This window comes from Sorex fumeus, unplaced genomic scaffold (genome assembly GCF_029834395.1).
Source record: "Sorex fumeus unplaced genomic scaffold, SorFum_2.1 ptg000129l, whole genome shotgun sequence".
NCBI classification, from domain to species: Eukaryota; Metazoa; Chordata; class Mammalia; order Eulipotyphla; family Soricidae; genus Sorex; species Sorex fumeus.
This window is the reverse complement of record NW_026606186.1, coordinates 16,788,901-16,803,909: the sequence shown is the minus strand read 5'-3', so window position 1 is coordinate 16,803,909 and position 15,009 is coordinate 16,788,901. Positions and strand designations below refer to the sequence as shown.

The 15,009-nt window shown below is 43.7% G+C and overlaps 1 protein-coding gene across 1 annotated transcript in view; it reads right to left on the bottom strand.

The window, feature by feature from the left end:
• TNC (tenascin C) overlaps positions 1-15,009 on the bottom strand; it is a 70,931-nt gene that overhangs the window by 11,225 nt on the left and 44,697 nt on the right. Inside the window, exons 18-23 of the mRNA XM_056138702.1 lie at positions 14,001-14,273; positions 9,530-9,652; positions 7,956-8,099; positions 5,743-5,862; positions 3,436-3,579; positions 2,398-2,528 (exon numbers count right to left, since the gene is read on the bottom strand). Coding sequence (XP_055994677.1) covers positions 2,398-2,528; positions 3,436-3,579; positions 5,743-5,862; positions 7,956-8,099; positions 9,530-9,652; positions 14,001-14,273 — 935 coding nt within the window. The remainder of the gene's footprint in view (positions 1-2,397; positions 2,529-3,435; positions 3,580-5,742; positions 5,863-7,955; positions 8,100-9,529; positions 9,653-14,000; positions 14,274-15,009) is intronic.

Sequence of the window (15,009 nt, the reverse complement as noted above, 5' to 3'; positions counted from 1 at the left end):
CAAGAAAGATAAAAAAAGGTTTACACTTTTAGAAAGGCCCATAAATAAGACTTGACTGCAGTTTTCTTTGGTAAAAGCTTTAAAGGAATATAATGCCTGGGTTCAATCCTGAGAGGACTAAATCACAGTAGTCAGACATGGGGCCGGGCTAGGGGTGAATTTGGAATCTCCCAGATGATCCTTGTGTATGAGCAGTTTGGGAGGTGTTTAGTTTGTAGTGTGCAGGAAACCATTTCATTTTTTAATGGCTTTTTGGGTTACACCCGGCAATGTTCAAGGGTCACTCCTGACTCTAAACTCAGGAATTACTCCTGGCAGTGCTCGGGCGACCGTATGGGATGCTGGGGATTGAACCTGAGTCAGCTGCATGCAAGGCAGATGCACTACCCGCTATACTATTGCTCCAGCCCCAGAGACCATTTTCTTCTAAATATTCTTCTTAGTTTATGATGATCTCCGTCTTAACAGGTACTCTTAATGTCTAGGGTTGTAATTCAGTGTACATTCCTAAAAGCAAACACATGCTTGCTCTCTATAAACTGAAAACATGCCAACGAGTCAGTGTGGAGGCTTCTGGAAGGTACTCCTACATCTTCATCACAGGGAGGATGGTACTATCACGAATTTTCCACTGAAGGGGGTTAGGGAGCATAGTTTTAGTGAGTCTTGCTCTCATTCCATCATTTGATGGTGACCGAGGAGTCCTGGACTTTTTCCACCTCCTGGAGTCAAACAGACAGAACAGGGGTCTGGGCCTATGGCCAAGGAAATGCAGGTGAGTGCACATTTGATACAAGGCTCCAGGGAGACCCATGGGTCAGCTCCATATCTGGTCCCCAGAGAAGGATCAGGTGCAAAGTCATTTTCATTGAATTACTTGGGGATACAGTTACCTATCAGTTTTCCAGGCTGCCATGCAAAGTTGTCTTCCAACCAGTAGAGCGAATGGGAATGAGACTCACAATATCAGGTAAATGTTGAATCCTACCATGCCTGACAGGGAGTGGCCTTGGGACTCATTTTGTAGTCAACACGATGGTGCTCACTTTACAGAAGTGAACAATGGCACTCAGGAAATATGACCTGCCTTGGTCTTCAGTAAGGACTATGATAGTAATGAGTTCCATCAGATTAAATGTGCCTGACTGGACATGCCAGTTTTTCTCTGCTGGATTCTGAGAGTCATTCCAAAATAAGAGTTAAATGTCCAAAACACAAGCCCACAGCGAGAGGTTCTGTGGCAGGGAAGAAGAATGACATGTGATATCAAGAGTCTTGGTGGATATACAGAGGGCATGGAGTGACAGCAGAGGGGCAGATGGAGAGAGCAGGAAGCTGAAGGGACAGGCTCATTGCAGCTTTCTGAATGCCACTCAGCCCCAGTGAGATCAGGGACTGACAGCAGACAAAAGACAAAGATGCCTCTAAAGGTCAGCATAGGAAGTAGCAGAACAAATTCTGTATAAAACCTTTGTATTATGAGCTAAATCCTCAGCTTCCTCATCCCTCGCCTTGATAATTGTCCTTCCTTATCCAAATGGTAGGTTTTACTCCCTGGAATGTGAATCCACAAGACCCAGTTCTGGGAGGTACTGAAGAGTTACACTGGAAAAAAAAAGTAGAAGTTCCTACAGGTGGGAAGTTGAGGTTCTCTTTCTAGTTATGCTACTGGAAGTCTGCTTTCAAGGAGTTAGGGAATTCTCCCAGGAGAGTGATTCACTCGAGAAAAAAGGCTTAAACAAGTGTTATTTGGATGTTATCCACCAAACATGGCTGGTACTTGGCCAGTTCCTTGATGAACCCAATAAGACATGATATTTGCTCAAATAAAGACAATGAACTCTTTCTTTGAAATGGGATCCTAAAACCAGCTGTTTCACTGGACAAAAGGATCAATAGACACTGAACAGATGTCTCCAACCTAAAAGATAGAGATCCAAACCAACCGAGCCAGTGAAATAGCATAACAAGCAAACAAATAAAAAAGCAACCCAAAAATAAAATTTGGAAAAAATATGCAAATCACAGGCTAAAAGAATGTAAACAGCCAAGCCCAAATTTATGAGAGTAAGTAAAAGACTTCATCAGTGAAGTGATTGATATGATAAAGATGCAGAAGAAACTTCTCGCTTGTAATCAATAGTAAAGTGTCAAGAGTCTATCCCTCAATGTCCTCAAGCCTTGCCTACACTGGTTCTTGATCCAGGCTGCCTACCAAAGTAGTGAGCAGATGAACTGGAGCTCTGACATGGACTCCAGTCATGTCTCTACTAATTTATCATTTAGCTCTCAGGTTACCCTGGATCATAAATGGCACTAGGATCATTCTTTCCTCCTGAAAGGACCAGGAAAGTGTTTCAACAGACAAGAAAAACTTGACTATAAATTTCAAGATACCTTCACTGTACCATCCACGGATTCATATACCAACAGGTAACCAGTGACAGCTGCTCTCGGGGGTTTCCAGGTGAGGAGGGCGGTTTCTGGCAGGACCTCGGTAGCAGTTAAGTCTTTTGGAGGATCAAGTTCTGGAGAAAATGAAATGCTGAGTATGGAATGGGTCAGCAAGTGTAAAACAAAAACAGTAACATAATCCCTGCTCGGGTATCAGAGTGGTTTGAGTTCAAGTCCTGATCTTTTGATGGACCTTTATGGACTTGAGAAAGAGTATTTTCCATTTGTAGGTGATGAAACTAAGCCAAGTGACTCCTGGGACATCCTTCTCTGTCCTTCATTCTTATTCTCTGGGCCACTTTCCTGAGCTTACCATGACCTTGGTTGGATTTGGAGAGAGAGAGAGAAACATAGTTCTCTGTGCACATTAATACTGATCCCTCTTGTTTCTAACTAAGGGGAAAAAGGTGTATTGATATTGGTGATTACCCCTAATGAGAGGATGTGTCATTTCCCTATTTTCTATAATGTATAAAAAAAAACAAGAAAGAGAAGGAAAAAAGAACTCAATTGCTTTATATTCTACTTTCAGCATGGTGGAGGGATGGGTAATTGATCATTGTATAATTGAAACCCAAGCACAAAATTTGTAAGTCTAGAACTGTACCTCATGGTGTCTCACTAATAAAAAAAAAAGAGCTCAATTGCAAAAACCCCACACACATCTAGGAAAATTTGCCGGAAAAATCTTTCTCTTAAAAATCTTTCCCTGTCCGGAACATGGTTCATTAAGTACTGGGTTTAGAGCCAGTGGAGACTGGTTTTCCACTTTAAATGGATTTCTCCTCTTCTAATGGTTTTCAAGCCTGTGGGGAGAACAAGGTCGTGTGGGTTGAAAAGGAAGTGGTGTGTTTTCCAAAGTCCTGATTCAGGAGACCTGTGAGGTCAGTCATTGCTGATGTCAGCACATGGCATGGATGGGACTGAAGGAAGAAGTGCTGGAGAGTTCCAGGGACAGGGTGTGGGCAAAGGCTTCTGTACCTGTTGTGAACTTGGTGGTGAGGCTTGCGCTCTTCTGAGGCCCCTTTTCCGCGAATATCCTCAGGGTGTATTCTGTGGCAGGCTCCAGATCTGTCAGTTCAAACTCCACCGTGTTCCCGGACACCGTACGTGTGATTTCTGGAACTGCACACCAAACACACACACACACACAGACACACACACAGACACACACACACACACACACACACACACACCAAGGTGGTTACATCTCCCCAAGCCATCAATGGCTTTGGCCTCGAGGAAGCGTACCCCTCCTTGGAGCACACAACCTTTCAGTGACCCTGCGGAAAAGCAGGTTTGCTTCTGCAATGACTCACCCCTTGCTCTCTCTTCAGCACTCACCTCATAGACAAAGGAGTCATCAGAGGCAGACTGGATTTTTCCAGGCACCAAATCAGAAGGAAGGGGAACTGAGGGTCAAGAGAGTGTTTCGTATGGGGCTGGCTGGGTCAGTTTTGTGGCTCAGACCCAGGGACTGGCCAGAGAAGGGCTATAGGTAACAGCTCCAAGCCTTGGGGTGCCCACGTTTCATTTCTCCCATTGCCTGGTTTTTCTCTCCTTTTCACAAACTTCTACATCCACTGCCAAATTTCAAATCATTAGACTGGAAGAGTCGCAGTAATCTGGTGGTGTCAGCCTTCGGCCTCTCAGCACTACATATTTCCAAGTCCTCAGTCACACCCATGCACCTTGGCGGGCCACTGCAGCGAGGCTTCCCTTCCAGTCTACATTGGAAAAAGTCCCAGAGAACTGGGACAAGTTGGGCACCCTCCCTCATCCTCTGTGACTGGACACGATGCCTTCTCCACCCTCTGTATGAGGCTCTTTTTTTGGCTTGCACACATATTTTCCAGGAACCCTATAAATTGCATTTGGGTAATTTTAGGTGGGACAGAGATTCCCGGATCTCTACGGCCTAGTGCTCCCCTTTGAGAAAACAAAATCACTTAGCCCCACCAATTTCACCTGAAGCCATTACTGTCACACCCTGAGATCATTTTAGGGTCCCCCTAATGACCACTTTAGGAAGCACTGAGGTGGCACTATCGTCCCTTTCCTGAATATTTACTTCCATGGAATAGTTAAGAACTGAAGAAGAAAATGAGAAAATTCTAGCCTCTGTTTTTCTTTGTGCGCCTGTCACTTAACTTCTGTTTTCATGTGGTGGATGCCAGGGATGAAAGAAGATTTGAGGGGCCTTGTACACAATCTGAGATGTCCTCTCCTACTGTCACTTGTTGTGTCACCAAACGTTAAAGACATGTATTTTGAGATGGTCACTTTCCCCCTACTAGAGATGTTCATTCTAAAAGTATGGATTTGCTCGTTTCCAAAAGCTCTTTCTCTTCTCTTCTATTTAGTAGGGGCTCACCTTGGGGGCCACCCAGGCTGCATTCAGCAGGGCTGGAGGTGACATTCAGGGTGAGAACCGGACTCAGGGCCTCACATGAGCATGTGTTTAACCATTTAAAATATTTCTCCAGCCCTCTGAGTCTTTTTGTTTGTTTGTTTGCTTTTGCTATAGAAACAGAGCTAACTTTCTATAGCAAAGCTCAACAAATATGAAATTGACAATCCCTTCCCAGGATAAGAACTACTCAGTTCAAGATATAGAACATTTCCAGCATTGCAGAAAGGGCTTGATCATTGGCCACACAAAGCATGTATCCCCAAGAGATGACATTTCAGAAAAATCGATGTTCCAGGGATTGTGGTTGGCTGATGCCCCGAATGAGGCACATGACCACAGGTGACTGCTAAGACATGGAAATATTTCTTCCTTTTCGTCAAATTTTCTCCAGCTGGCCCTGAGAATCCCAGGATCTCAGCACCACTAGAAATAGGCTGTTGTGCATTTTAGATTTGGGATCCCTTCCTCCTATGGGATCAGAGCTGCTTACTGGTGAGAACCCTTATACTGACAGGCCAAGGGCCCCACAGGGAGGAGAAATAGGATGACAGGAGGCTGGAGATAGAACTTTCTTCTTTTCTTTAAATGGCTTACTGTGCTCCTTTTACAGTTGTGTTCTCGCGAGACAACCAGCCCAGGAATGTGAATAGCACTTCCCTATCCCAGCAACCCACCAGTACCCATCTAGAAATATCCTCTGGGGTGGAAGTCAAGACCATAAGACCCTGGCCTATCAAGAGCATATTGTCTCCTGGTACAATGTCACCAACCCATGCGTTTTGTCATCCTGTGCCAAATATGCACCAAGCAGAGAGAAGAGGGGAAATTCAAAGAACAGACATGCAGAGATCACAGGGTTCTAGATACTATCTTACCTCTTTCTGCTACGTAGGAGATAATGTATGTGTCCACGGGGGCGATGGCTGGCTGCCACATGGCCAAAGCTTCCGATTCGGTGATGTTGGCTGTCACCAGGCCAGATGGGCCATCCAGAGCTGCAGACAAATTGGTGACATGTTAGAGATAGACAGTCTTGAGTAGGACGTCAGCCCACAGCTGCTTGGTATCTACTTGGCTTCTGGAACCTGGGTGTTGGTTTACTGTGTTAGCTGTTGCGGAGTCCTAAGCTGGGAACCTGGGTGACAGTTGAGATCAGGATTCCTTCCCTGGTTCGCTGGTGTGAAGTGCAGATAATAGTTCCACCTGATTTCATTCTCAGAATTATTTTCTTTATCACCTGGTGGTAAGCTAGTAAGGTGCTCTATCAACTGGAAAGGCTGGAACCCAGGACAGGGTTATCCTGTAGTCCCCAGGGGCAAAGCTGATACACATATAGAGAGGTGACTAGCAGGGAGACTCTTAGGTGCCAGGGATTTTGCTGAGCTTTGAGTGACACCTCTTATGAGTTGGCCTATAGGGGACGATAATTCAGGCTCCCAAAGTTAGTGGCCCAGGGTGCTCCTTTGGCTTCTCTGTCATCTTGTCTCTGTGTCCGGGAATAATATCCATTCTTTAAATCTCCCTTTCTTCTGTGTCAGGGGTAGTTGCAATCAGGAGGAGCTAGATGTATTTGCAATATGCTCAGGACACCCCCTCATTCCCACCCCCTGTCGAAGACTCTGTTGCACAAGTCTTCAGCAAGAGCCATTTGGAGTCTTAGCCATGACTTTCTGGTGACTTGAACTCAGCAAAGACATTACTGGCCACTTGTACTACTCACTATCCCTTTCTTGGAACCCAGCCTAAGCATGACTATTTCCCTCCTGCGTGGGCACTGCCATCTGAAGTCCTGGGGGAGGATATGCTGGAGGGCATGAGCATCTACTTGGGAAGCAGATGAGGAACCCGAGCTGCAAGAAATGAAAGGACTGGCTAGGAGTCAGGAGGTGGAGGAGTAATCTTGGAAGCCACCTTGTCTTCTCTGAGTTCCTTCCTGTTTGACCCCACATGGACAGAGCTGCCTTTGACAGAGGAGGACAATGGGGCCGGGGAAGAAATATACCAGCTGTTGTGGTCTGGTGCGGGGAATGAGCCTGAATGCAAGATTTTTGTGGAGAAATCAGGGCTTGGGTGGCAGGGCGGCCAGCACACAGGGTTCCCAGGGGACGTTTTAATTGCATATTATCAACTCTTTCAGACTAGTAGGATATTAAATTTTTTTATGAGGACTATTAAAAAAACCCTGAGTGGATGAGCCTGGGTAATTACTCATATATCAAAGGAAAAATTGTTAAGGGTTACAGCTGTATGAAGAGAAATTTTCCACTTCATGCTTCTTCAATATAATTCATTATTTCCTCCTCCTTACAGTATGCTGTTCAAATTGATTTATAATGAAGAAATAATCCTTTATCTTAGGGGGACACAGAGTTTGGAGTTAGGTTGACCTAAGTTCAAATTTTGAGTAGTTATGAGTTATATGGCTCCAGCCATGGTTTTAAATGTCCCCAAGACTACATTGTTTGCTCTGCGGAAGGAGAAGGATAGTGTCAATGGGGCGTGAGTCAGTTTCTTGGACAGTCCTTGGGATGCAGGAACTGCCACCTGTGAAGCTGCTGCTTTATCTGACACCTTTTTTTCTGTGACGTCCTTACATGTCTTCAAGAACCCTCAGCTTGGCAGGGTCTCCCAGTGGTCACAGCACTAGGTAGGTAATGGCCGGGGGTGAAACAGCATGCACGTTTGGTTATTTACATTTGAAGATGCTTTCCACAGACTGTTTCATAGGAGTCTCACGACTCCCTGTCAGGGAAGCAGAATTGTACCCATTTTGCAGAGAATGAAAGGACCCTAGGGAGATGAATGAAAATTTGAAAATGGTGGGCTTGGAATTTCAACCTTGATCATCAGGACACCCTTTTCCTTCTGCCATAATCCAAGAAATGGGCCTAGAGGGGGTTAAGGGTGTCATCCAGGGTCCCCAGCTCATAAAATGCCCTAGAAGGGGTCTGGATAAGATTCTAGTTCTCCAAATACAGTTCACTTTCCACTAGGCTTTCCTAATTAAGAGTTTCCCCACCCACTACATCCCACCACCCCAGCTACTGAGTCCTGAGCAATGATGCAAAATGAAGATGAGGGAAAAAACCTGTGGTGAAGGTCCCTGAGACAGGGTCACTTTCCTCAAAGCCCTTCATGGCAATGACGCTGACCAGGTACTCTTCTCCAGGCAAGAGTTTCACCAGCCTGCTTCGTGTCTCGGTTCCATCCACAGTTACCACTGAGGGGGTGCCTGGAACACAGTCAAAGAATAAGGGAATGAGACCCACAGAAACGTGCTCTTGTCCCAGGCATGGGTGGACCTGATTTGGAAATGAAATGATGTCTCTATCCTCTACCATTCTCTTGGCTTCTCACTGGCTCCTACCCTCTGGCAGAAGACAAGAGGTCTCACTTTTTTTTTTTGTTATAATGCTTTTTTTTCCATTGGTGTAGATGCCAAAAACCAAGCCAGGAGGGGAAAAAACATGAAGTCACAATGTGTTAAAAACAGCAAGTTTCCGTTCTGTAGTATCAGGCCTCTGGTGCAAATTTTATTTACTTTTTCTCCCAAAGAAATTGGAATGCCCACTAATAGTAGATCTATTTAACTCATTGTATGAAATTAGGAATATATAGATTTTCTGACTAGTAGAAATTCTACTACTTAAATCAGAGATGGGGATCTGTTCTTTTTCTGCCAAAGGCCATTTGAATATTTATAATATAATTTGTGGGCCATATAATACAGATAGACAAGTTTTGAGCTACCAATGAGAAGCTTACATATCTGTCCTATAAGGTGCCAGAGTCATACCATAGGATTTCATGGGCCACATATGGTTCACAGGCTGGACATTCCTCATCCCTGATTCTTTTAATTTGTCTTTAGGCCATGCCCAGTGGTGCTTAGGGCTTACTCCTGACTCTATTCAGGGATCTCTCCTGGCAAGGACTGCGGGACCATACTGGGTACCTAGGGTTGAACCTGGTTGTTGAACTGCATATAAGGCAAGAGCCCTACCAGCTGTAGTATCTCTTCAGCCCACTACCCTTGATTTTTAAAAGATGGCCATAGTTGGATATATATTACTGTGTATGTTGAATAGTCCCATTTTGTTTTCTTAGATTTCAAGACTGGTGAGTTTTATATTAGCTCATCAAACTGCCCACTACATTCAGGGAACCAACAATCAAGAACAAACAAGTTCTTTGATGGATTCCACTGTGTTTCCCCAGTCCACTCTCTCACATGTTTTCTGTCATAGCTCTAAACCCCTAACTTTGTTAAGTCACACCTTCCCATCCTAGAGGGAGAGATATCAATTGATATTGAGACCTGAGAGCAAAAGAACCTTTATGCTTTTTTTCCCCCATTGGTGCAGATGCTTTTCAAATGAGTTCAGTCTAGGAAAAAAGGCCCGTGAGTTTAGACTCTTCCATCCTGTGTGTCAACAATATTGGTGATCTATTTCTCATAGAATTCTAGAATCTCAAGGTCAGAAAGGAACTACTTCATAACAAGACCATTCTCCAGGGAATTCCTTCCAAAGACCTCTTAGCACCTTACTAACAAAATCTATTCAGATGATTACAAATATGAAGATGATATTTTCTTTGGCCACAATGTTTGGGAGGAAGGGGTCCACTCCCTAACCCCCAACCCCAAATCAGGCCCTTTACCTCCTCCAACAGGCACATAGGTAACCCGGAAGCTCTCCACCTGGGACATAGGTGCCATCCAGCTGACGGTGGCTGAGTTTTCAGTGATGTCTGAGAAAATGATTTCTTTTGGGGAGCCCATTGCTGTCAAGGAGAAAACACAGAGGAAGTTCAGAGCAATTTAAAACTTCTTCATTAGTGATATTTCCTGATTCCTTGTAACAGAAAACCCAGCACCTAGATTCAGCTAGTGAGGTTGAGCAGAGTCCTTAAGATTGAGAACGTGTGATGTACAGTCAGGCTGTGACTCAACAGAAACAAATCATTCTTTCATACATATATGGAGGTCCCCACACCCCTTAGAGCCATTTGGCTCCATTTATGGAAAATGTTTACACTGTTGCTGATTCATAAGAAGTGACCTTAGAATATGCCTTCTTTCATGTTTGTATTTTCATATGCCTTTTCCAAAACTTTGTATTTTAGTTCCTTTCATTAAATAAAACCCAGTCTAGATCATTGTACAGGCCTTTGCAATTTATAAAGCTTAATCCTCATTTAGAAATTCCTATGGAGGAAGTGAGGGTAAGGTTGGAGCCATGTCACGGAGCACTCGATGGAGGCTCAGATCACCCATCAACATATTTGTGGTGTGACCTTTCTAGGTCCCAGGACTGCAGAGTAGAGCCCAGCACAGTCTTGGGATCCTGGAAAATAATGTTCATCTGGCAGCTGACCTCAGCGAACTTATTCCCATAACTGGAGGGGAATCCAGAGCCAGGGGGAACAACCTCGAGCCCATCACCAAAGCAAACGGCCCATCGACTTGGATCTACCTGTGGGGAAAGCTAGGCCCAGGGGCAGCCTCTGCTGTGCCAATACCGCCCCTGAAAACTCAGTTGCCTTTGGCTTGTTTCTGTGTATATTTTGGCCTCGTTTTTTTCCCTTCTTCAGCTGACCGTGCTTAATCAGAGAATTCAGGAAACAATTTTCAGCTCTCTTGGGAGCTCACTTCCTCATCTTTTCCCCTTTCAAACCCATGTGGATCATTCAGTTTTGAAACCTACAACCAACTGTGGGGAGGTGTTATTTTTATCCTCATATTCTCTTGTCCTGTGGTATTCCTCTGTGACTAGGAAGCCCTCTTGTGTGCCCCCAACTCTGACTGTCTGGGGTTTTGTCCTCCTCTTGGAAAACTTTAGAAACCACCAGGACTCTGGAAATTGGGCAATCTTGACTGTCCAAATACCCTGAAAAGGTTGGGGAAACTTGAGGTAGGTCTGCTCAACTTGGTGAGCCTCAGTTTCACCATTTGTCCAGTGAGGGAGGGGAAGTGGTGCCTATCCACAGAAAGGCTCTGAGGATTAGCAAAGTAACTGTAAGATCACAAGCACAGAATCTGACCCACAGAGATGGTTTAGTAACATGATCACCCTCTCTTTATTTTTTCACTCCTGAGATTCTTTCCTTTGTGGACCACCCAGGATTTTGAGATATCCCCAGGAAAGATCAAGATGCAGACATGTAAGAAATAAACCTTAAGACAGTCTGTGAACTTGAGAACTGATGCTCTTTTGCTGCTGGCTGAACTACTCTGCCTGTAAACCATACCCAAGTAGGTGTTGGCACATTTAAGCAAGTGTGTTCTTAGTCCTTAGTCACAGCTTTGCTCTCTATATTTCAGTTTTTACGTATGTAAATTAGCAATGATACTTGCTCTACCTTAGAATTCTACCCCTCTTCTCCAACTAGTAGCATCCCTCATCCTGCACTCCTGAGAGGCATATTTGCTAACTTAGTGAGAAGACAGCCTTGCGCAAGTTGAAAAAGCCAAGGAGGGGTTAAATACCAGGGGGCAATAGGGAGAACAGAATAAAACACAAACTTTATTCTTAACCTTATGGAACTTTTGAATTTTTTAAACAAGTGGCCCATTGAAGTCTATAGTATGTCACTCAAACATAATGTAATATGGTTTTAGTGAGTAAGGAAACTTTTGCTCAAGAGAAGGCATTCATAATTTCATTTAAACCTCATGATGACTTTGGGGGTAAATTCTATTTGCTATATGAGGAAACTAAGGCTCAGAGAAAAATTGCCTAAGGTCCATGGTTGGTAAAAGGTGGGGCCAAAGTTAGACTCCCAGCAACACACCCAAGGCTGCAGGCTTGGTTGGTAAAAGGTGGGGCCAAGATTAGACTCCCAGCAACACACCCAAGGCTGCAAGCTTGCCCTCAAGGCAACAGGGTCTCTAGTGACCATCTCCAAGGGCAGAAAACATGTGCCCAGGCAGAGGGGTCTTGTGTGCATGAAATTGAATCAATTATCAAATTGATGAGGGGATGGTGGAAATCAGATCTCTATTATGCTTGAGACACCTCACTGTATCCTGCTGGAGTACCACCACATAGGTGTTTAGGTACACACATGCACATATAAGCATGAATTTGCACACATGGAAACACATATAAAGACTCATATAGACAGGCACATAGATACAGGTATACTTATATTTATATACTTCTATTTATATAAATAAATAGAAGATACACAGAAACACACATATACATACATAGACACACAGAGACATGCGCAGGAATACACTAGAGGTAGAGAAATATAGATACATTGACAGACAGACATACAGAAAACACGCGGAGACAGATACACAGAAACACAAAAAAATACACAGAAACACAAAGACATACACAGAAACACAAATAAACACAGGTACAGAGACATAAACACATTCACAGATTCACACACACTGATGCCTCATAGAAACACAAACACACACACACACACACACACACGCTCTCCCCCCACACAAAAAAAAAAAGCCCCCCCCCACACAAAAAATAATCAAAAGAAGACTTTTGATATGAAAGACCAGGCTCTGCCTTTTCTTTTGTTCTTATAAGTGAAAACAAAACCCCTCATGATTATTCATTCTCTTTTTTTTGGCTTTAGCACTTTAGGGCCTCTAGAAAAAAAAAATCAGCAAACAAAATCAATGACGAGAAGTCGACTTGGAAAGCCCTGTTTATAAACCAAGGTCAGAAGCAGACTCTGAGCAGCAGTTAGTTTATGGACAGCCGCAGGGAGGGGGGACGGGACCCACACCCCTTCCCTGGACGAGTGTTCCTCATAATTAGAAACAGGGTCATTTTTTCCTCAAACTGAATTGTTGCCTGGCTCTCAGCATTTCCTTCCCATTTCCAAAACCCAGTGGCGATTTTTGTCTGTGCTTTCTGCTAGTTCTTTAGGTTTTGAAATATACTGAAAATGCCCAGAAAGAGGAGCATGTTTTGGCTGTCATTCTCTCTGCCTGGAAGAAGCAGAAAGTACGTCCATTTGTTGGTTGTCATCCATTTGCTGAGATTTAACAGTGTAAGTTAGCATTTAGGTTCTTTTTCAAATCTGGCTGTGTAATCTTTGATGAATTTCTTTGCCTCTCTGAGACTCAGCACCTTCAAACACAAGCAGAAGTAACACCACTCCCCAGGCCCCTTTGATCTCTCACATGATTCTGAGATTCTTTCTTTTCTGTCTACCTTCAATCAGCCATTCTCTAGAGGATGCTGCTGGCTTGTGTTTCTCCTGCAGTTTCCTGAATCTTTGTTCCCTCAAAAGTCACGGTAGGCTTAGTATCAGCATCAAGATTATTGTTATTATCTTTATTTTTTTTCTCCTTGCAACAGCTCATAAGTAGGGCTGGAACTATAGCACAGCGGGTAGGGCGTTTGCCTTGCATGCGGCCAACCTGGGTTCGATTCCCAGCATCCCATATGGTCACCTGAGCACCGCCAGGGGTAATTTCTGAGTGCAGAGCCAGGAGTAACCCCTGTGCATCACCAGGTGTGACCCAAAAAGCCAATAAAAAATACAGCTCATAAGTAAAAGGGTTTTCTTTTCTCCCAGTGGTATTTTGGAGTTGTGTGGATGGACATTCAATAAATTCTTAAGCTTCATGAGAGCATGTGGACGCCTGTTCTCTGTTTTGGTTCCCTTCCTGATCACTGATGACTCACACAAACCATTTTAAAGGTATGGTTCTGCATTTGGAGGGACCATTTCCTTAACTTCAAAATGTAGTAGGGCATATTAAGTTTGATGTCTGGGGTAAAAATGATGCACTATTGAAGAAAAGTAAATGCCCTTGGATTTTTTTTTATCATTGTAATGATGGGGATGTCTTAATGACAGTCATGAAAATGTTAATAGTTCATCTTTGAGGATTATGTACTATGATCCAGGCTTTCTGCTATGGGTTTTCTGTGAATTATCCCAATGAGTCCTCACAATGTTATTACATGCTACTCTTCTTTGCTTTGCATAAAGATGTAGTTAGAACTCCAGGTGTCATGTTCTACAGTGGAAAGCGCCAAGTTCTGAAGACAAGCCTGTGTGATTCAATAACCCCATCATTTCCCGGGTTCATGAGAAGCAGACCTTAAGTCAGGACTTCTCTATTCTCTCCTGCTTACAGTACCTGTTGTTGCTAGAGCACTGACTGGTTGGGATCGCCTTCCATTGCTTATTCCATAGAGCTCAATTTCATATTCAGTGGCCTCTCTGAGACCTGTTATGTCCCTGGTACGGTCAGGGGCAAGGAGAGTTATTTCCAGTGGCTCAGACTGCTTTTTGGTATCTCTGATTTTGAGAACAAAACTGTCGAAGACCCCCTCGTCAGCTGTCCAGGACAGACGGAAACCGTCTGGGGTGGCATCTGAAACCAAAAGGTTGTCAACTTCTGGCTCGGCTTCTAGAGAGGGAGAGAATGGTGGAAGGAGGAGAGAGAATATCATTTAGCAGCTGTGTCAGCCTCTGTCCAGCGGGGGTGTCAGTAGGCAGGGATGGCCCACATCTCAGAGAGAGGTGTCCTGAGATACCCAAAATAAATAATTCAATACAAACAAGTTTAGTAGGTCTCTGGGAGAGGAGAAGATGAAGTCGACACATTTTATTACTAGCAAGGGGATACTTGCATAAGTGAGTTTTGTCTAAAAAGCAATTCTATAATTTTTCTCTAAAAAGCACATCTGGACTTTCAACCAGCTCCTCTTATGCATTATTAAACAAGTTCAAAGCCAATAACTTGTTTACATTTCCTCTGTCTCTTCCAGTGGCTGAGTGCCATCCTCTGAAAGATATTTCTTTCCTTTTTAAAAAGACAAATAAACTAACATTAACAATCTGTAAAGCTGCCCATGATGATACTGCTGATTATATTTCCCTTGATTCTGAGCGAAATGGCTTTTAAAATGTTATAGATGTTATGATTCTTTTTGTTTTTTCTCTTGGAGATGTTTTACTCAAAAGGCACTTTGTCTTGACTTAGGTGCTTTTTAAAGTCATTAAGTGTTCAGATGGCTAGGTTGAGGCTGGGAACCTCTCATGTCACACACTTTGATATCACTGTATTATTTTAATATTTTGGATTGCCTTAACTAGACAAAACTCATTGTCAAGCTAAATTTACAATGAAGTTTTCCCAAAGT